Consider the following 23,410-nt stretch of genomic DNA (forward strand, 5'->3'; position numbering starts at 1 on the left):
CTCCTCACACAAGGATCTTACAATAGGACAAAAAGCCTGAGGCATATTTGCCCAAAGCGCTGGATGATCGCTGCATAATAAGTCCCTATGTGGAAGCCATTGACATGAAGAATCTGAAAGGATCTGGTTCAAGGGTACAGCTATTTCAGTCAGATAACACTGTCTTGTATTGCCTACTCAAATTGTTATACTAGTACCTTAAATCTGCAAATATCTGTGCTAAAGCTTAAATTGCACCTACATTTCTGTGGGTAAATAGTTATGATAATAGCACTCATTACCAAGATGACACTGATCTTATGCTCTGTTTAACTATTGATATAGCATACTAGAAGGCACACCTGTTGAATAAATTCAGAAGGTATTATGTGATTACTTACAGGATAATTCTCTAACATCCCAACAGTACTATTATTCAGCTAAGACATCTATGCCTTCTAGTTTGAAACCTGTTCATGGTCATCCTTCTCTATCCTCCCCTCCATTTCACAACCCCATGCAACAAGCCAAACGCAAACTCTGTCATCTCAAGGATTTTAATAGCACTGTCCAATGGAGAATAATAAAAACAAGTAGAAATAAAGTCATAAAGGCAAAAATATCAAGATAACATAGGAAGTATTCATTCCTGCTAATTAAATGAGGTAGCAAGCTGACTAACTCATGGGGCTGAATTTTTATTTTTAATAATTTCTTAACAGCAGAGAATCATTTTTGCAGATTCATTAAGAAAACTGCTTTCAGATGAAGTACATAAGCAGAAAGGAAGGAAAAAGATAACCATCAGGTAGCTTTGAAGCCAGTATTTGCTTTCTACTTGGACTGACACCAAATTAAGGTAATTTGCTTAAATTCAATGTTCAAACAAGCAGAATGCTCCTCTGCTGAAGATGGGTTGTATTGCTGTAACTCAGGAAAAACTTGCCCCAGGAATCTGTTTAGATCAATAATTTATGTGGCTGCACATGGAATGTAGGCAAGACAACCAAAGAATTAAAAGTGAAGACCCGCCAGTGGATCAGTTTATAGCTGCTAGTCCACTGTCATTAATTACATGATAGATGCCTGCAGAACTATGTGGCCTCCCAACAGATGCAGTTTAGACTGCATCAGTGCCAACTGATCCCAACCAGGATTGGGGTATTATTGTTGCAGTCAGCTCTATTTTAGGGCTCAACCCAAATCCTACCAAATTTGCTTAGAACTTACATTTTGACTTCAATGCTAGTTAGAGCAAGCATTTAACTGGGCAAAGAATTACCCCCAAAGAAAATGAAAAATTGGTGAGACCAAAGTTCCTGATCACTGTCCATAACTGGACTAAAAGCAAAAAGATTTTTATTTCTTTTGCTTTCATATCACTTGAAACATTTAAAGTGCAGTTTAGGAACATTTCTGGAAGCAGAAATCTGCACTTTGAAGGTAACTTTTCCACTTAAAAGATGATTCATTATTAAAAACAGGTCGGTACCATCTTCAGTAACAAAAAAAATTGCTATAAAAATATAGATTTGAAAATAGACTGAATTCACATGTACCAGGTACCATTTCTAGTGTAAAATTGGTTTAGTTTACGAAAAATATATTTCCTTAAAAAAAGCATAGGCTTACAGTTATTATCCCTAAGAAGGTCCACAGAATTCCTTCAGTACCTATTAAACATTATACTCTAGGCTTTTTGACAGGTGGGTCCTGCAGACTGAACTTGGGAATTTCACATGAAGAAGCAAAAGGAATTCTTTTAGCTGACACCTTCTTTCCAATTGTTTCAATCTGAAAGAGAAAACACATTTAACATGTGAGTGTGGCAGGCTAACATAATCATGTCAGTTTATGAGGCATCTACAAATTAAATCCAGGACCATGACTAGCATTCATGAACACTAGAGTAATACATGCCACAAAGCACAGTATGCCCTGGGACAGTTTCTGCGATTCGAGTTGCAAGGAGTTTTTTTTAAAAACAGCCTTTCACAGGTGCCTGTTTTGCCTATTTAAAGCTGCATCTTGCGAATCTGAACATTCATGTGCCCCAGCTTCCATAGGACTATCAGTACAAATATCGTAAAATGTTTCTGGGTATTCATAAAATGTGGGTTCAGCCTCCTTTGTCTAAAAATTTATACCCAGTAAATTAGGATAGAAGAGGCTTTTTCCCCTCCGTGATGCAGTGGGTTGTTTTTGAAACGATACAACTGTGAAAGGCTAAAGGCAGCCAACTCTAGCTAAGAGAAGGCATGTAACAAAGCCAACACACACATAAGCCAGGTACTGCAAAATTCAAAGAGCGAGACAGGTTCCCCTCATTTCTAGGTCAGATTTATGTAAATCTCCAAGGACAGTGCTTGTAGAGGACAAAATACCAACTAGCAAAACAGTTCCGTCAACCAGTAAATGAGAGCTGTAGCTTTCCTCTTGAGTAAGTAGCACAGGTCAGATGCAAAACACCAAATGTCAAAATACTTCAACTGTTTTAAATTTAACAGAAATGCAATGAACATATTCTAGACAGACATCTGAGTTAACTCTGAAAAGAGTTTTTTAAACAGTCATGTTTGCTGTATATACCAGGTTTGCCCATAACAGCTTCAATTGACTGGTTAAATCAATTTATACAAGCCTGTTCACAAAGTGTAAATAGCTGTGTATAGTTTAAGCAGGGGAAAAAATACCAAGAGAGAAAGCCTACAGCCATTATGCAAGTAATCACAGAACTCAGGAATACACAGAATGAAACACAGCTGAAACATGCATCTGATCTGGCTTGTAGATTTTGTTCTGATTGTGTCTGGCTGAGATGCTTCTACCAGATTTTTCAGAGATTTGGTGATTTTAGTACTAGTCGAATTCTGTCTATGCTAGAAGTGCTTCAAGCCCTTCAATCAAGGCTTACTCTGCTTTCCCCACTTGAGACCTGAGCAGATTTTTTCTCAAATCAGAAGTTATTTTACCTAGAATTAGAGCTTCACATTCAAGTTTCCTGAATTAAGTTTCTACTGTGGAAATAGGTTATAACTGAAATGGTAGGTGTGTTTAAAGTTCTTTTAACTCTAATTTAAGAAAAAAAATAAAACAGTTCAAATTCATAGATTTGGCTTGTATATAATGGAATTGCTATTGGCACCAGGCTGTCTATGCAATAACTTTTAACAAGGGCAGTTAAAAAGACTGGAGACCTAAAAAATTAAATTTTGGGGCTTTCCATATAAGACAAAATAGTTTTTGTTATTTTATACAGAGAATATAGGTCAATTGTTGAATGCCTATATCCTGATACTCTGGATAAAAACCTGGATAATAAACCTCTATGACAAACTGAATTCTGGATGGCAAATTCACAAATTGGTTTAAAATTCAACTAGAATTTCATAGAAGAAAAATCATCCAAGAGCTATGAAACAAAGACGCAGTCTCTGATTTGAAAAGTCTTTAAGCCACAGACTTCAGAAGAGAAGTTCTTAGGAGAAATATCACACTGGTTATAATTTGATATATAATTTGCTAGTAGCTTAGCAAAATGCTTAGCTAAGTTAAGCACTTGCTTCTGGGTCCTCTCTTTGGTGTAAACAAACACCACTGTTTTGATCTTCTGGCTGATATTAATCAATCACAAAGGACTAATCGATCATCTCCTCCGGCCTCCCATATAACACTTTATCATTTCACTAACTTCTCTTCAGATACATCTTTGCCTACAATGCTTTCATCTCCAATGTCAGCCTGCCTTGTTGTGCAGACCTCAGGGAGAAGAGTCCAAAACTTCCCTTAATAGTCCGTCCAAGTAGAGGATTGAACTAGCTGATAAACATTTGTTGCCTGCATTACACCTTGTCTGGCTTTAAGTCTCATGCCTTAGGTAAACCTGCTTGTGTCTTTTGTGAAGAGTAGAAAGGGTGTTTACAGCTTACATTTACTTCTGAAGGAAGTATGTTTTGCTGTCCCGGTACTGTCAATTTCAAATGCTGCTTTTTTGTTTGGTGGTGTTAAAATAAGTTTCCAGGTAGGGTCTGCGGCACAGGTTATAACATACACCAAATGCTAAGCTCAGCCCTTCTGCTGGCTGGTAGCAGCAGAGACTGCAGAACTTGAGGAAACCATGAAGGTGCTAGTTTTGGAGAATTAATTTCAGAGTGAGATTTAGCAGTTTTTTTACATCTATCATAACTCTGCATGATTTCCTCAGTCCAAAGAAGGACAAAATGGCATTCAGATGTTAGGTTTACGGTTGGACTTGATGATCTTAAAGGTCTTTTCCAACCAAAATGATTGTATGATTCTAAGGCATACTTATGCTGCTGGCATAGTCTGACATAGCTTGGATTCTAACAGAGCGTTAGTCTATGAAAATAGTAAGGTAATGGAGGAAGACAGCACTAGCAAAAAGACTTAAGTACAGATGGGTTTAGATTTAAATCCTCACCAGAAGATTTTTTTTTTCCCTTGCTACTCAGTCATTGCAGAGGGAGAGAGCACAAGAGGGAAGAGAGCAGGACAGAAACATAAGCATCGCCCAGCTGATTACCTGAAAGCCAATGACTTGTAGCTCATTGTGAAGATCATCTAGAACTCTCCTACCATCAAAGATAAATGCGGGCTTCAGCATCTTCTTATGAATACGTTCATAATCCAACTCCTGTAAAGGGCAATTAAAGCAGAGTGTTATGCTACTTATTTATTGTTTTTTTCTTTAGTTTAAATTGAAGATAACATTTACCTTAAACATGTCCCATTCAGTGCAGATTACAAGGGCATGAGCTCCATCACAAGCTTCATAGGGATCTTTACTGATAGTGACCAACCGAGACACTGTAACAGAAGGAAAACAAAGTTTTATTCTGCACACATCTTTAGCATCAATCTGGTGCACTCCTGGCAAATAAGTCTCCTTCCTTGCCCTACACAGCAAGGAGTTTCAAGTCACTGACCTGGAGATGTTTTCTATCAAGACGTTTGTCACTTTGATTTCACTTATTTAAATTAAAGCAGCTTGTACCTGGCATCTGAATAGAGTCAGAGCACTTAAATGTTTGAAGTTAAGCACTCAAATTTGATTTAAACAGTCAAGAGCATCTCTAGAATTACAAGTTACTATGGAGTGTTCAAATGCCAGCTCTCACAAAGGTCGTTGCCTGTACAAAAGCAGCAGATCACAGTTCCTATTTAACACTCAGTTCACACTAGGGAAGATACACACGGCTCACCAGGAGCTGCCTTCATCCTCTACCTGCCTCAGCAGCTGCCTAGAGGCAACTCTCTCCCCCAATTCAAAAGGTATGTCAAATAACGTACACCCTTCACTTATTCACTGCTCATTTTCCTCCATTCTCTTCACTTCTAGAAGCCTGATCTATCCTTCTCCCCCATCCATCCATCATCTCCACTCTCCCCCTCCCCAGTAAGAAAAAAAAAATCCAAAACAACCCCTGCCTCTCCCAAAGAAATTTCTAGTCATATATGATTACTTTAAAGTCTTCTTGAATTTAAGGGAACAAATGAATTTGGAAGTGATATGGAGGAAGAGAGAATGCTCTACAGTGAATTCCAGAATTATTTCTTTATTTCTACTTTAGATATGCAAGCAAGAACTAAGGCAAGATAGAACTCGGTACACAAAGGAGCTGACAGAACAATGCTAGTCTCTTCTACCTCTGAACATTCTTCTTTGCCTTTCTTTTAATTATGCAGAGAGAAAATTCTTTGCATGTATTCAAATTAGTATTTATCATAAGAAAAACATACAATAGTCCAGAATTAGCATCTATCTATATGGGGGGAAAGGGGGAAGAGTTACAGTTATCCTCTGAGCTATGACAATCTAATAAGGGTAATCAACAGCACATCATTGCCATGGTGAAAATGTGAAAAAGAATGTATAGTACTTAAACAGACCTTGTGTATTTTGATGATAGGGTGGGGAGGGAAGGGGGGAAAATAAGCTTTACACAAGCATTCTTACCTTGGTTATCTTCTGAGACGCCTGGATGTGAGAGATCCAAGATGATTTGTTCCTTAGGTACTTTAGGATCATAGATATGGAGCTTTGCTCCTTCATCCATTAAATACTTGCTAATGTAGATACTGGATGACTCTCTAGGGAAGTGAATCAATCAGTTAAAGAACCAGGTGGCATGTTCTAAGTAATGGAAGTCTTCAAGTGTCATGATATGCAGTGCCAGAGGTTTTATATCAGTTTAATATTAATCACCTTAGTGGTAATCCATGCCAGCAAACTTGAAATCTTGAGGGACACCAAGGACAGTAATATGAAAAACAAGCTTACATCTCTCTTGCTGAATCATGCAAGAAATACTAAGCCCCAGGACTCCTATTGACCATAAGCAACACAGCATCAAGCTTATAAGCATTCCCCACAAACTGCAGCTGGAAAGTTGTATCAAGTTTGAGCTTCACAGGAACACAGAATTAACCACCTTCGGGAAACAAAGTTAAAACTTTGGCTTCACACAGCCATTTAGAACAAGTTGCAAAAATGTTTGCATTCTTCTCTATGGAGAATAGAAGGACCCTGTCAAAAATCTATCTTTGCTTATGCAAGTTAATAAGGACTAGAATTATCTGCTCTAGCTTCTGAATGATTCAGGTATGCTGTAGAGGTCAAGAATCAATTGTCTTACCTATTTAAGAAAGACTAATCCTTATTACAAACCAATTCAGTCATAAGAGGTTAAGGGTACCATATCTGATCTATTTTTATTAATGCAATTCAATTGGAGGGCTTAGCTGCACAGCTGGTGATGAGCGCAGGGATCCTTGCTAGTGAACTGAATTTGCTTTCTTACCTTGTGTCCCCAGTATCCTTTTTGAATGCAAACCCTAAAATAGCAATCTTCTTATCAGTGACAGTATTGAACAAGCTGTCAATAATGCGGGAAGCAAATCTTCTTCTCTGATAATCATTCATGTCTATTACCTGAAATTATATAAAACATGATGGTACAGAAGGGAGCCATTTTAAACTATAAACAGCTTCTATTAACAATCAAGCCAAGCTACCCACACATAAGTTTAACAGAGGCTTAAAAGAGAGATCCAAATGTTTTTACTCTGTATCATAAGTAATCTAAAGATAAATTTAGTTAATCTATCAAATTCTGAGACAAATCCTATTTTAATCAGTGACTGTAGATGCATATACATACATACCATCATGCATTATTTACTTCAAAGGCTAGGATTTTCTCAGATTGCCTTTTTTTTAATTTTACAACTTCTTGTATTCTAGGCAGAAACATGAAAGCAATTTCAGTGTTAAGAGCACTTGATGTCACATGGACATCCCGTTGCCAGACCTGCACTTCCTTACATGCCATGTATAACAACTGTGAGAAGATTTTTAGCATTTTAATCCACACTAACAGATTGCAATACACAGAACTAGTGTGGTTAAACTAGATTTTTAAGTGCCTCACTTCTGTTATTACATTCAAGTGGGTTCACTCACTCTGTTCCTGTACTTTCCCCCAGCCTGCTTCATACTTTGATCTCCAGCCCTTAACACACAGAGGGCACTAGATCACTTATAGAATAGAAAGATAGGTTCCCCCACCTAGTCAACGTGGACAAGAATTAACAGCAGCAGCCTATGAAACATAAGGTATAAACTATACAGTAGGAGGATACTGGTGAACCAGATTTATTTGAGGAAAAGAAATAAAAGCAGTGACATTTATGCAATTCAACAGGGTGGTGATAGGGAACAAAGGTAACAGCTGATAGGGTAAGAGGGACACACTTCTTTCTGTAGGTATGTTTTCAAGTAATCAAGATTTCAGTATGAGAGCCCTGTCCTGTCTAAAGGCCAGAGAGAATAAAAGGATTCTGCGGCTGCTATGATCAGCATATCCATCAGAATTTGCATCCTGTGCTCAGAGTGATCTGAGGTCTCCCAAGTGCATGAGCTGGGATGAGCTGCTGACAGTGCAGTGCTCAGGCCACAAAGAAGGGTTCATGCAGTTGCTTATACAGGTGGACATGTGTGTGCATTACATGACTTGACCAGTGTGGGCTGGGGCAGATAGACCTCCACTAGATGACAGTGCTCTGAGGAAGCAGAAGGTGCAGGTAAGGAGTTGTACTACATGAGCATAGCACTTTACCTTAGCCTAACTCCACAGCAGCCATTCTTACTATCTGATTTGTCTACAACTTAATAAGCCATATAGAAACACTGCAAAGAATTGCTCTTAAAACAGAGTAAGAGAGCATAAAAGCATTAAAAGCACTTTTAACTAGTTTGTTTACATTAACAATGCAACTTTTTGGGCTTTTGTTAAATAAAAATCCCACCTCCACACACTGCAAACCCTAAGTGTTCCTATGCTTTTGGGTTGCCAAGATACCAAGTAGGTTGCATTTGGAGAAGGACTGTTGCAATCTCAAAGGACAGAGCCAAACCAATTCATCTCTTTCAAGATGGGTTAGTTCCTGCAGCTCCTGCCACTCCAGAGATTGTCTGTTGTCTGCTTACGTCTTATACCAAGTAAAAGCAGTAGTTCTTGAAGCAAGTATCAGAACATAGGGCTCCTTCTCTTTCCTACTGTTCCAATGCATCCAAGTCCTACACTGAACCAAACCTCTCCTGGATGCTTGCACAAGGTTCATGCAGTACATTAGTCTCTATTCACTGACGGGATTGAAAGCCTCTCCACCATGGACTAGACTATCCTAATGAAGTACATTTTTAAGGAAGACATCAATCTGAACCCTCTTCAGAGGTAGACAGCATAAAGCCCATGTCTTCCCTGTCCCAAGCAATTAACATAAGAGTTATAGCTGCAGGTAACTAGGCTGCTGACTAGCCCCTTGCTGGAGATTAAACTATCTGAACAGGATGTAGAAAGTCACTGGACATCACAGATAATGTAAGAAGCTGACAAAAGTCAGGGTTATGGGGTAATTACGAGTGAGATCCGACCAAGCTTCAGACAATTGGAAGGAAGTATTAGGGACCTTTTGGGGAATAGAACCTTGTGAAGCCAACGGAGACTAAGCAACCCCATCAACAGTACCATGTGGCCATGATGACCTAGGTAATGGTAGAAGAAATATTGGACTTCAGTATGGATGTGGCACAACTGACCAATGCTGAAAAAGTAATTACGGGCAGGTTGTTTATTTGGCAGCAAGACTGGCATGGAGAAAAGTGAGGGGAAAAAGGCTAGCCAAAAGTACAATTAAAAAAAAAGGAAAACTGCTAACAAGGTAGGCAAACCATGTGCTTGGTATTCTGGGGCCATCTGCTAGGCAGACTTGTATTTGATCACCACAGCCTAAATCAGGACAATAAACCAAAGCTGTTCATTTGACCATACCACATATGTCAAAGATGCTTCCTCAGGCAGGACTGAGAAGAGGGGTGAGGTGCTTTCACTGGTTAATAGGGAAACACTTGCTAGTACAGACTGAGCATCCTGGTATTGCTGGATTGGTGCTAGGCCTGAGAGCATTTACATCTTCCCAACTATTTCTAACATTAACCAGCAAACAGCAACAACCACATTTATTTAAAAGAACAGCACGTTCTGCTGAGTTCTTTCAGAAAAGGAACTGTAAAAGCAGACCCTGAGGAAAAGACCATAAGATCTGAATTCAAAGTGGACAGAGATAACCAAGTGCAAGAGGAAGACAGGAGTCCAGACATGCTTTACTTCACATTTTCTACTGCTACTTCTAGACAACTTCCCAATCCATTTGATCCACACAATTTAATTCACCCCAAAAAAGCCAAAGCACATATGAGCATCAAATGCCAGTGTTAGGCTGAGGGCCCTACGATGATCAACACTAAGGTATCTTCTCCTTAAAGCTGAGACACAGACTATCTGTAGACAATGCTCAAAAGCTCAATGCCTGAAAGCTGAATGCTGAAGAAACACTACCCCCTCAAAAAAAAAAAATAGTGAAGAATGTGTACCTGTTGCCAGTAGCGGGCTACTTCAGGTAAGTTTAGTGCCTCACAGAGGTACACTAAATTCAAGACATCTTTCTGAAAACAGCTACCTCCAAACCCTGAAAGAGAAAATGGTTATTTTACAGGTGACTAAGGTACTATTCTAACCCAATCTTTGGAATCAAGTAGTTTTTGGCAATCATTGACATAGTCAGCATTATAATTTTTCATGGTATTTCACTGCTAGCAAATGAAAACCTTAATCTCTCAAAATTCAGCTCCTGGACCTACTTTCTTTGACAGTTACAGAAGCCTTAAAATCTGCTTCAGGTCCCACTAAGTCAATGGAAGTTTTAACCCAGTCTCAGAGAAACATATAAGATAGCCCCTATTTTTGTTTTTTTATTATTACAAGTGGGTGGACAAGCTCCTGGGTTTGCTCTCCCCCCACCTAGAGATTAATATTTCTCAGAACAAGTATGTTAAGATTAGCTTCTTTCCTCCCCCACCCACAAATGGATATCTAATAATTGACAAGAACCAAAGATCACCACAGCTGACTAAGGGAGAACCGAGACAATTAATAGAGGGATCCTTGACCCCTAGAACTTTGCTGAGCAGAGTCCCAGAAGGAAACACATTGTAGAAGGAATTTTAACCACCTACTAGAAATTTTGGTAATGTATTTGTTATCTACTTTTCACTCCTGCATAGACTCTAGGAGAGGTTATATTTAATAAGGTTATTTTAAACTCAGACTTTCTAGCATGAAGACTGTAGGTATACAGTTAGACTTTAGTCTTGTTTTGGAAGTTTGAAAGTTTGTTGTACTGATCACCACTTTATCACATGTTACTCTCTAGTAAATCTAAACAACTGAATTCATCCTACAAATCAGAAGTTGCTATCACACATTCTGACCTAGAGACATCCCCTTCCTCAGGCCACTGACAGCAACTCCCAAACAAAATTGCAGCAGTTACAATTGGGAAGACATCTTGGAGAGCACTATCATCACTGATGCTTCAGAAAAATAAAGCAGCTTTTCTTTCCAGTGTCCCAGACAGGATAAGCCACGCATTCTGAACTCTTGAGTTTAAGATTGCCAGGGTCTAGAGCAACCTCAGTCCTAGACATTTTACCAGAAAAAAATATTTATGATAGTACTCTACAGCAAGATTTTCACACACTTGTGCTGTAGAAGATTTTAGAGTATCAGATCACTTCAAAACACTACTAGTAGACCTACTGCACTATTAAACAGAAGCCCAGGAAAAAAAAAAAAAGGATATTTTGTTTACCAACACTGGCTTTGAGAAACTTATTTCCAATTCTTTGGTCTGTTCCAATAGCTCTTGCTACTTCTTCAACATCTGCTCCTGTAGCTTCACACAGAGCACTGATTGAGTTAATGCTGCTGATTCTTTGGGCAAGGAAAGCATTAGCTGCCTGTAAAAACAAACGTAGTAAAGAGAACTTCATTTTTCCAGAAACCAAGATGCCCACAGACCAAAGGGAGGTACTACTGGAAGGATTACTTCAGCATCTGTGTAACTCTGTTGAGATACAAAATGGTAACATAACTAGTTTAATACATAAATGCCAGTTAATGGCATCTAAACAAAACAATGTAATGCTTAACTTGCAGAGTTTGAACTGTTTTATGATGGTAACCAGTTCCTGCAGCACTGGAGGTTTAACTCTTAGTAATAACACAGCAACAGAAGGGAGAACAGGATTTCATGGAAAGTTGGTATCATCTATTAGCTCAGCTGAGGTAATTGGAAAAGATTAATATCGTTTGACATATATAGTGGGTCCTCCCAACCTCATCTGTCTTTCCTAGTTGCATCACTCAGTGTCAGTGAACTTCTGCTTCTGAGCTTTGTCTCACTTACACCCTTTGCTCATTGCAGACAACAGCAGTGAGTAATACTAACCAGTTTAGAAAGTTCTGATGACCAGGTATTGGTTGTGAGGATTTTTTCTTTGGGCACCCAGTGCTCATAAACAGCACAAAGAGCACGGACAGCTTTCTGTCCCTCTGGAGAATCATCTCCACCAATAAGGACTCTGTCTGGGTTCTTCAGGTCCTTGATGGCTGTTCCTTCTGCAAGGAACTCTGGGTTAGACAGCACCTACAGGCACAGAAACAAAGAACACCAGATAGAAGCCAAAAGCCATAACCAGCCTTTAAATACACAACTCAAAGATTACGCTTACCTGCAAATCCAAGTTAGGCTTAGTATTAGCATCAAAAATCCGACGAATGCTCTCCGCAGCACGTACTGGAACTGTGCTTTTCTCAGTGACAATTTTATAGCCATTTGAATTTTGTACAATTCGTCTAGCACAAGCTTCAATGTATTTCAGATCAGCTGCTCGGCCTTTTCCCATCCCATAGGTCTTTGTTGGAGTGTTAACCTAGTTACAAATACATGGAGGGGGAAGAAATGTCACAGGTCTCTTATACAAGAGGTACTGACAAGGTGAAATTGTTAAGAATGACAGACATTGTCCTTCCCGGAGTCCAGCTTGCTTCTACCCCAGAATTATTCTAGTTACCGTATCAGATGAACAGCTATTAGCTTTCTCAATTACCCATTTTGTCTTCTAAAGCAAGCTCATTGGCCTCTATTCAAATAGAATTTAAGCAAGAGCAATTCATAGCAGCTCTGCAGGCTTTGGTGAAACTTAGTCCTTATTCTGGAAACACCATTAATTTCTTCACGATTACAGCCAGCCATCTTTTGTTTCCTGTCCCACATTAGGTGTGGGAAAATTCACATAAGAATCTTGCAGCTAGTGAGGCAGTTTAGTTTAAACCCACTTTGCAGTGAAACCTAAGTGTAGAGCTGCTGAAAATTGCTATACTGAAGTACACAGAAAAGGCAACATGAGGGAAAACACGTCATTTAGATTAAGACAGAGGGTCCTTTTCATTACAAACTGAAAGAAGAAATGGCAACAACATGTAAAACACAACAGCATGTTTTAAGCCAAGGACAGGTGGCAATATATGGGCTGTATTAGTGGCAGTCATCCAGCCAAGTAGCATTCATTTTAGACTTAATGAACAGAGAAAAATACTATCAGAAAGAGAGCTCTGTACTGAGGTGCCCTAACAGAGAGAAGCTCTCAAGAAAAGAGGACTTAAGTAAAAAAACCGCTCAACTGTGGCCTACCAAGATGAATAGCAATCAGTTCTTTTAGATTCTGCATTAGCAACAACATTCTAGATTACAAAAGGTCACACTTTATGTATAGTAAAGCTAGAAAACATTAAAGTCAGTCCCTCTTCCATTAATACACTGTTTTTTAAAAGCTTCTAGAAACAAGTCATCTTTGTAACCCAACAATCAGTATATGACTTTGCACCCCTATCTAGGAACTGTATCAATATTATTGAAGTCCCATAGATTTCAGTAGTACACTGCAATGACAGATCTGCACTGTATTCTGCTCTAAGACCCCATACATACAACCAAGCTAAACATTAACAGTATCATTTTGACTTAAAGCCTGTTCATTTGTCAAACGTTCTACTGGCTATAAGAAACAGCTAAAAATAAAATTAAAACCTTACTGAACACATTTCCCACAGTAAACAGAAAGACAAAGAGAAAACTATGACACAGTGACATGACATTGCTAACTGAATCTATATGACAAAACAAAGGCCTTTGCCTAGTATGAGCAACATAATGATAAGAAAAAAAAAGAGACAAACACACACAACCATCTTCTGCCCCTAAACTTACAGAAATAAATACAAGATCAGCTTCTCTAATGGCATCATCAATACTGGTGGAAAAGAAGAGGTTTCTTCCTCGACATGATTCTACCACTTCCTTTAACCCTGGCTGAAAAAAGCAGAAAAAAAGCAGTTAGGTTTAATGCAGTTAGAAGAACAGTAAACTGCACACCCAAACAAAGAGCATATCATTTCAGATACAGAAAGACTTTTTTCTTCTGTGGGGCACGTTTTCAGTCTGCTAGATGTAAAGCTTCTGTAGATTTACAAGTGAAAAAAATAAAGCCCTTTCTTATTCAAAACACTCAGAATGCTGTCTTGAAACTTCCAGCCACACGAAATTGTTATTTGCACAACCAGAGTTTAGGCTCCAGTTATTCCCATACTCAACTCTATTACCATGAGCAACAATTAAAGAAATACCCATAGAATGATGTTAAGCAGATTCAAGAAATCAAGTCTTACAATATTTCTCGGGCTACGAACAAAAGAGATGGTCTCAACTCTCCTTTTGCCTCAGAGATTCCATGATCTCACCAATGTCAGACCTAAAACTGATTCAGCACACAAAAAAAAAAACCCCACACAAAGAAGTCTTCCATCAAATTAGCAAGCCCAGATCCAGTGAAAGGCAGGCAGCAGAGACACACAGGAGATAAAGACCACTCCTTTTGGCAACCACCCATCTTTGGACGAGACTAAACTTATCACTGCACAACACCCGCAGCATGGAAGAATCACAGGCACAATTTGATGAGATTCTTTCCAGAAACACATACTGTGCCATAACACCTTTCCTTTCCTTAACACCTCCACTCAGACAAGAAGAGGAGGCGGCCATGTGTCCATGAGCAATCCTCTGTATTAAAATGGCCTACAAAATAATTTAACTATGATATAGTTGTCACAGTTAAAAGAAGTCTTTACTTTTTGTTTGAAAAATGAAGTTATACACTTTAACCCAGCAATCAAATCTCCAACTTGAGAGATGCCCACCATGATATATCTGAGTAAGCGCCAGAAAGGCAAAGTTTCACTGGATGGAGAGAGAGGAAAAACAAAGCAATAACTTTATTGTCCTGGTTTCATCTGGAATACAGTTAACTTTATTCCTAGTAGCTGGTACAATGCTGTGTTTTAGATTTTGTGTGAGAATAATGTTGGTAACACACCAATGTTTTAGTTGTTGCTATATAGTGCTTATCCCAAATTAAGGATTTTTCAGTTTCCCATGCTTTGCTAGTGAGGAGGTGCACAACAAGCTGGGAGGGAGCACAGCCAGGACAGCTCACCTAAACTAGTCAAAGGGATATTCCATACCACAGAACATCATGCTCAGTATGTAAACTGGGAGGAGTTGGCCAGAGGGTGGATCACTGTCAGCAGGTGGTGAGCAATTGTGCATCACTTGTCTTTTCTTGGGGGTTTATGTATTTTTTTTTCTTTAAAAATTGGATTCTTTATTACAATTATTATATTTTATTATTGTAATTATTATATTTTAGTTATTAAACCATTCTTTACCCACAAGTTTTACTTTTTTTCCTGATTCGCCTCCTCATCCTGCTGGGGTGGGGAGTGAGTACACACACTTACACAAGATGTTTTTGCTGTGTCACTTTATACCAAATACCTACTTAAAAAGGAAAACGAAGGTCAGCACAGGCAGAATAACATGAAAAAACTCATCAACTGTTCCAACTATGGTCTTACTGGGGTGTAAACAGAAAGGCAGCCCACTAGACAGTTTCTGACACTGGAAAGAAAATACCCAAAACAAAAAATACAAAAAACCTCACTGTGCAATGACTCAATTTTACAACTGTCTGAACTAATTCTTGGCAGTTTTTGTACATTCTTTGTACACCATTCCAGGAAACAGATGTTGTGAGTTTGGGTTTGTTTTGTTTTTTTCAAACATGCCAAGACTAGCTCTACTTTAACTCATTCAGTCTAAGTGTTTATAGAAAACAGAGTACTTGTTTTCATGATCTTTATTCATGTCTCACCTGCTAATCTGAGCATTATACACATTTTTCCTTTGAATATGTATGACAAAGGAGGTCTATTCATCTTCACTTAAAAGTGTCACAGTGGAGGTTTAGTTTTAAGAGAAAAAAGCTGCATTAGTGTTACAGCACAGGCAGGATTCAGAAGACTTCTTACAGTAAAAGAGTAACTGTTAGTACCAGGCAACATGCCTTGTCTTTGGGAGCCAAGTGAAGATAAGTTTTCACTCCCATTAAAGAAAAGAAATCAAGCGTAGAAAAAAACTCATGAAACAATGAAGTTAAAAAAAGAAAGCTATTCTTTAAGGGTGAAAAAGAATGAAAACAAGTGCTAAGAGAAGCAAAATAGAAAAATGCTTTATGTAACTTCAAAGTAAAGTGATTCTGTAATGAAGGAGTGACAGTGTGACACATTTAAAAGTAATTTTTATCTGGCCTAGTCTTCCCAGGCCAGATTGGAGGTTTATGGTCCAAGTGAATCAGGAACATGACTGTCCCCATCTTACAACATGGTTAAGATGGGCAGCACAGATTGGATTTTGGCAGTATTCAGCACAGAAATAAAGCCTACCACTCAGTATTACATATTCATATTGTGCTACAACACAACAGATAATATCTATAATTATGAGGACTACGTTATGATTAAATTGGGTCCTGAAAGTCAGCATGATTTAGCACAATTCACTATATATACACACAATAACATTTTTTCTTACTAGGCCCTTCATATATAATCCTTAAATACCTGCCTGCACCAGATGTAATAAGTTATTTCAAAAATGTGATCTAATGAGCAGTACTGACAAGCAGCTGTTCCAGAATACTCTTTTTGAAGGACATCACTGTGCTATACTTATCAAGCTTCAGAAGTGGGCCATGTGGAAATGCCATGTGGTGGGAGGAGAGCAAATGCAACACTAGCTGGAAGAAGAGACAACAGTGAGACAAGTTTACCTCATAGATTGGGAGTGTATCTGAATTCCAGGCATTGATTCTGGCTTCGTTGACATCCACAACAGTAACTTTGATACTGGGACACATCTGTGCAATAACACTACAGGTTGGCCCACCAACATAACCAGCACCAATGCAGCAAATCTTCTTAATTTCAAACATGATTGCTCTAGTATGAGGAGGGAGGAAAGACGAGAATCGGGAGTTAAATGAAAATACTGGCCAACAACTCAATGAAATAAGAGAATTAATGATTTGAGATTTTATCATGCTGCCACAGAGAAACATTTTCTTACAGCTCATCTCTTGAAATGAGCCGCAGTTCCTCCCTCCCGCCCGGGGAGGCTTTGGAGCCTGCCCCACTCCAGGGGCGCCGGCTCAGCGCGTTGAGGAAGCGCTTTCTGCGGTCGCTGTGAAGCCTGCCAGCGTAAATACCACCCCCTCAGGCCGAGGAACCGCCGAAGCCACGATAGTCCGCGGCAGGAGCCGAGACCACTGCCGCAGGCAGCGCACAGGGGGAGGGACCGGCGCAGCCCCACGGCGGGCAGAGCCGCGCCAGGCCGCGCTCGGCCGAGACCCCCGGGCCGGGCCGGGCCCCCGCCCTGTCCCCGGCGCCCCTCGGCCGGGAAAGACGCCGTCAGCGCAGAGGCCGCAGCTCCCGCCTCCTCCCCGGTGGAAGGAGCGGGCCGGGAGCCGACCCCGCTCCCCCCGCGGGCTCCATCGCTGGAAGCCCGGCGGAAGGTTCCCGCCCGCCGCGGCGGAGACCGGCTCCCCGGCCGCCACCCGGACCCGCGCCCCGAGGGGCGGCAGCTGGCGGGAAAGGCCGCCCCCGCCCCGGGGAGCCCCCAGGGAAGGCAGCGGGGGGAGCCGCGGCCGGCACCAAAGCCGCAGCCTAGAGGCTTACCGCGGGCGGGCGCGGTCCTGCTCCGCCGTCACGGATCGAGCCGGAGGGCTGCGGCGAGGATGCTCGGCAGGCTTAGGGCGACGCTCCGCTACGAGCAGAGTAGAGGCGGCGGCGGCTATTTAAAGGGCCGCCGCGGGGCCGAGGCAGCTGTTTCATCCCGAGGACGCCGAGCGGGGCCGCACCGCCCCGACTCCTCCCTTCCCTGGGGGCGGAGGCCGGCGCGGAGCCCGCCCGCCCTGCCGCTTCCCCGCCCCGCCCCGCCCCGCCGCGCCGCCGGCGAATGGGCGCGGGACACCTCAGGCGCCGCCGCCGGCCGCGCAGGCCCGGCCAGGCCCCGCCGCCGCGCGGGGGCTGAGGGGCCGCAGGGTCCCCGGGCCCGGCTGGGGTCGCCGCAGCCTGGCCTCGGGCCTGGGCGGGCCCCGCCGCTGCGGCTTCCCTCAGCCCCGGGGCAGGGAGAGCGGCGCCTGTGAGGGCACTCGTCGCCCTGGGGCGGGGCCGTGCCCATAGCAGGCCCCTTCCCCCTGTGTCTGGGGGTTTTTACACCTCGGTCCCTTGATTTATTTTGTGGGTTTGTTTCTTTCTTTGGTGACTGGACCGGTCGCTGGTCTCAGTACCTCTTTCTGGGAGAGGGGTTTAGGCTGTGGCCTGGCCTCCCCCGAGAGCCACTGGGAGGGTCCCCAAACTGTCTTGTCTGCAGAGACCACAGTGACTGGTGCAGTGTGGAGTGAGTGCTCCTATCTGGCTTGGCCTGGGCTCCCAGGGGAGGTCAGGTGCCACCAGTGGGGTAAGGGGGTGCCTCCTCACTGAACTGTTGCCCTTTTCTGCCTCGGGGTGTTCCTATAAGAGAAATTAATTTTGGTAGTCAAATATACACGTGAATAATTTTTGGTCCTTCAGCTACACTTACTGTGAAACACAAAACTCAAGTGTTCATTCTCCCTCCTGTAGCATAGCACGGTCTCAACAAAGATAAATGAATAGAAATGTGGGTAGGTAACAGCAAAATAACAGTTTAAAGTCCAGATTGCAAACATTGCCGGAGTAAGGAAATACGAGCTCGCACTCTCTTCCCCTTGTGATCTGGGCACTGCCCAGGGATCTCTTGCCCAGTATTGAAGTTCTCAGATACTACTCTTGCCTTTTGTATAGACATGTTAGTAATATACTTCATCTGATTTTCGGAGCAGAAAGATTGTGAGAAATCTTCCGTGTTCTCTTGTGTATTCAAGTTCACTTACGGTGCATCTTCTAGAAGCCAAGGGGGTTTTTGCTGCATCTGAAATTCTGCAATCATTTATGCTTCTAACAGTTTACAATTTCTGTGTTAAATGTTGCCAAACTAGGTGGATAATATATGGTGTCCTTGCTAAGAATGCAAATAAAGTATTGCCTTGTTCTTACATGGCATTTTTGTCCACAGGTGTTAAAGTACATTAAAAAATTGGAATCTTTGTTTCTGCTTTCTATTTTACTATTTTACTCTGGAGGATCTGATCTTTCCCTAGAAGAATCTGTGCCTATTTAAGTGAGTACATACTGTAACTCACTGGTCCTTTAGAAATGGTACTACAAAATGTGTGTTTCTACCGAAAGAGCCTGCTGAGGTTTGCAATCTCAGTGCAGGATCCTAGCGGAGTCAGTGTGGTTAGCCAAAGAACTGCCTGGTGAAGGTGCAGGGTTCACCGTGTTTATCCTGAAGTAAAAACAAGTAATGCCTTGTCTCATTGCTAATTTGCACAGATGTCTCAATTTTGAACACATCCTTTTTTCCAGGGAAGCCTAGGGAGAGAAAATAGAAGCCCAGTGAGCTCTCACTACCAAGTCAGTCTTACCTATACTATCATCTTCAAAACCCCCGTCTGTCTCCTGAGGTCTCAGAATAGCTCTAAATGCATACTAAGAACCCCATCTGGTCCCTCTGTACATGCCTGTTGCTATCTTGGCAAGACCAAATCCACTTCAGATCCTTCACATGGTCCCCCAAGGGTGTTGGCATGGTAAGTGTGCTCAGTGTCTGCCTGACAAATGAGGAGTGGATTTTCTAAAAGGAAGAGGCAGCTGCTGTGTGCAAGGCTACATTTGTGAGAAGGAGTTCCCTCTGCTTATTGCTGTATGTATGGGTAGTTAGTTCATTAGTCTCAGCTAATACCTCCTAGTTACTGCTTTTGCTAAGAATGAGGGCAGGAGCTTCAGAGCCTTCCTCGGCTGGAGAGATTCAGGCATATGTATCTGGGGAGAGTGCTGCATCTAGTGGGTTATAAAGAAATGGGGGGATCTAATTCTCCACCTGCAACTATGCTCGTTTGCCAAGGAGCTTGAAAGGGAATATTTTTTGGGTCTGGTAATCATGGCTGTTTCCTGGGTCGAGAAAGGTCTGGGTTATAATCTGTGACTTGAGAGATATTTCAAATGTCTGAACAGTCCTCACAGCAGGCAATGGATCCCAGTCTCTTTTCTCTTAGCAAAGGGCTTTCATTGATAGACTACACTGTCACACCCCCTACCTGGGACGTGGATCTTGAATTATCTCTTGCAGAACTGCACAACTTTCCCAGAAAGGATGACGAGGGTTGCTTTTGTTTCCCTGTAGCCTACACTCTGGTGGTGAGGGCACTGCTGGCAGCGGAAAAATGCAGGGCTCAGAGTCATGGCAATGAAAAGGACAGAGAGCTTGGGTCTCCCCTCTCATTACACAATAAATTATGAATTACTGGGCGGGGTTTTCTTTGTTTTTCTGCTCAGGCAGACCCATTGTTTACCAGTACGTAGAATTTTTTACAACACTGCGCAGAGGCAATAAAGCTTATGTAAGGCTTCAGGGCATATCATTAAACCTCCTGAAGCACGCTGCTTGGCAGACACAGCCCTGAGATGCTACAAAGCAGATGAGGCTGGGCCACTGCTGGCCACTTTTTAAATAGAAGTGTGAGTTCCACTCCATTTTTTTGAAGGCTTAGTGTAGGCTGTGAATCCTTTTGCAGTGAAGTGTCAGTAACTTAAATAACATGAGGAATGGGATTTCAGGTGTATGTTTTTCTTTAACATTGCCAGTTGATTGGATGCATCCCTCTTCCATCATATTGGCTAGCCTAGACCTCACTCCGAGACAGCCTTTCCTTCTCACTGTGTGGGGAGTTTGAGTATCTAACTTGGGGCTATGAATATGTTTCTGGGAGACAATGCCTAAAAATCAGGTGTGTAAAATGAAGTTTTGCAATGCTGATTTCTTGTGTGAACAGAAAACTGATAATTCTTCCTTCAAATTAACAAACTATAATGTATAAAAATTGAAACTTGACAAATTCAGATTCAAGACAGTTGTTTTCTAATAGTGAAGATAAGTAACCACTAAAATGAATCAGAGAGGGTCCATCTCTGGGAATTTTTTCTAAAAGATATTTTCTAGTGAAAAAAAAAATGCAAATCCTATGGATGTCAAAAAGATGTTCATAGTAGCCCAGTTTGGCTTTATAATTTATAAGCTTAATATGTATATTATGCAAGATTTTAACTAAAATACCCCCCTAATGGGTTGCTGAAAGTTATCTTAGCAGGGCACTCATTCAGTTAAACAACAGCATCAGTGAAGAATTGCCACTCTCCAAACTAAGTTTCATGTGTTGCAGACTGGGTCAGAAGTCCTCCTATAGCGTTCATCTCAGCTTTCATTTTTTTCAGGTAAATTCCTATATGTGTTATTTTAGAATGAAAACTGAGAGAGCTGCTGGTAGGACTGATGAGTCACTGTTCCATTCATCCAGGATTTTACATTTTAAAGACTGTCATTTGCATAATAATTTAACTTTAAGTAATCTATACTTCTGAGAGCACTGCTGGCTTAGGCATCCTGCTAGATCATCTTTTCAGACCCTGATATTAAATGGCCTGAACTGTAATTCATGAAAGCATCCATGTCCAACAAAGGTGATTATCATAATTTCTACACACCTGCTTGAGGAGAATAGGCATGTTTAGAGATACTTGTAAATTTTAGGCTACAGATACATGTAGGACAAGGTTTATAATCTAGTCAATAACCTAGTCTTAGGGGATGGACTCCAAAAGGTATATAAAATCAAAAGATACTCAAGTTTCAACAATACATTTCCTCAGGTACCTAAAGGTACATCTTCTGCCTCAGTCTTATCCAGCCTGAGGAGTTACCTGTCTCATATCTAAATGTGATCTGATCCTGAAAATGAGTAACCCCTTTGCTATATGCTCTCATAGACCTGACCTTTAATGTGTGCTCAGGCAAAAGCTAACACCAGCGGGATCAAGCGGCATGCAGTCCAAAGATTTAAGACTGCTTCATTCAAAAAGCTTGGCCGAGGAAAATGGTAATATCTTTTTAATTTAGTGGCTAGAGAGTGTACCAGTGTGAGACTGGATCCTACGTTCTCCTCTCTGTGTGGTAACAGGGGAGTGGGCTTGAGGCCACATCTCTGCCTTTTGCAGAAACCACTGAGCGAAGGGTGATCTGAATGCCAAAGGTGGGTGGAGGGGGCACTTGTCACCTGTCATGTACAAGCTGTTCCATTATGCAAGGGAGAAATCATGATTTATGAAGGATTTGGGGGATGAGGGGAAGGGGAGGGAAGAAAAGAAAGAGCAAGTGAGTACATGATTCACATAGCACCCTGATGTTGGACGTAAGAGGAAAAGCCAGGAAGGAACCCTTGATATGAAAGATGTTTTGTATCATATCTAGGGAGTGTTTAATGTCAGACTAATCCCCCACCAGATTTAGCTGATCATTAACTAAAGGCAGCAGTGTTTGTGTAATCAGTTTGTGACACTGACATCTGACACAGATTCAACAACCATCATCATCTGTCAAGCATTTCTTTAACTTTTGACACAGCACAACCAGGAGGCAACCCCACATGTAACAGGGAAATCTGAGCTACTCGGCAACAGTCCCAGGCTGAGGCACAAAAGTGCCCAGAAGACTTGCCTGCGGACCAGTTGGATCAGTGTTTGAATCCATGCTTTGTATTTTACAATGCTAAGAGGAAGAAATGAGATGCAGCTAAAGAGATTACACAGGGACGTGTGGGACTGGGCATGTGTGTTCCTCTGGAAAACGCTCCAACAGCTGCATAAAGCAAGGCCTATGCCAGTTTTGAACACAGGCAGCTGAGTGCCTGAGCTCCTACGTGTGCTCTGAGCCAACCATAACAGTTAACTGCACAGAGCCAACGTTACAAGTTGTTACGAGAGACATTTTCCACCTGGGACGTCCCTACTTATGCCCTCTCCTCACCTCCACCTCTCCAGCTCACCAGAACTTCGACTTTGCTGTTTGGTCTGACAGTTTGCCCAAACAGCTTATGATTAATCTAATACAATATTTTTGTAAGTGACAACCAGCATCCCAAACTGAAATTATTGGTAAAATTTGTCCCAAAATACAGTGAATTTCTGGTCAGGGTCAACGTGCCTGTTTGTACAGGGCCCAGAACATCTGGACAATAATTCAGCTGGACTCGTGGACAATATTGCAATATAGATAAAAACCAAAAGCCGTGCAGGATTAAAACAAATGTTTAAAAATCAGAGGAAGGCCACCCTGAAAACTCTGATAAGAATGTCCTCTCAAACCCTATTCTTTTAGTTCCTGCACAATGTTTTGTTTTCCAGTGTATGACCTTGGTCTAATTAGATTATTTAAATCTCTCAGTATACACAGAAATTATTCACACTTCCTCCCAGGCATGATTACATTTGACAGCCTTATCTATTGTTTAGTAAATAGCACTTTTTTTTTTTTTTTTTCCCTCTTCTAATGTTCTGGAAACCACACACGTTACACCAGACATGAAAGCTGTTCCTTCAGAAGCAGTGCTGTGGGCAGCAGCATTGCTTTTCTGAAC

General features: G+C 41.4%; 1 protein-coding gene across 1 annotated transcript; it reads right to left on the reverse strand.

Moving 5' to 3' along the window:
- Nucleotides 1-520: 520 nt before the first annotated feature.
- UGDH (UDP-glucose 6-dehydrogenase) lies at nt 521-17,719 on the reverse strand. Its single transcript, XM_074866013.1, has 12 exons — nt 17,535-17,719; nt 16,631-16,799; nt 13,672-13,773; nt 12,134-12,334; nt 11,851-12,048; nt 11,212-11,359; nt 9,935-10,029; nt 6,801-6,931; nt 5,957-6,090; nt 4,715-4,806; nt 4,523-4,633; nt 521-1,773 (listed from the first exon to the last, which is right to left on the reverse strand). The coding sequence occupies exons 2-12, from the start codon at nt 16,790-16,792 to the stop codon at nt 1,663-1,665; spliced, it is 1,485 nt and encodes a 494-aa protein (XP_074722114.1). The 5' UTR covers nt 16,793-16,799; nt 17,535-17,719; the 3' UTR covers nt 521-1,662.
- Between the last annotated feature and the right edge of the window lie 5,691 nt (nt 17,720-23,410).

Source organism: Strix uralensis, chromosome 4, assembly GCF_047716275.1.
Source record: "Strix uralensis isolate ZFMK-TIS-50842 chromosome 4, bStrUra1, whole genome shotgun sequence".
Taxonomy (NCBI): Eukaryota; Metazoa; Chordata; class Aves; order Strigiformes; family Strigidae; genus Strix; species Strix uralensis.

What these genes read in the sequence shown, in the direction of transcription:
- UGDH (XM_074866013.1), bottom strand. Translation starts at nt 16,792, where the DNA reads ATGTTTGAAATTAAGAAGATTTGCTGCATTGGTGCTGGTTATGTTGGT. An exon ending in AAGGATACTGGGGACACAAG is followed by an intron (nt 6,091 to 6,800) that starts GTAAGAAAGCAA and finishes TCACTTCCCTAG; the next exon opens with AGAGTCATCCAGTATCTACA. An exon ending in TACAAGTCATTGGCTTTCAG is followed by an intron (nt 1,774 to 4,522) that starts GTAATCAGCTGG and finishes TTTCTCTTTCAG; the next exon opens with ATTGAAACAATTGGAAAGAA.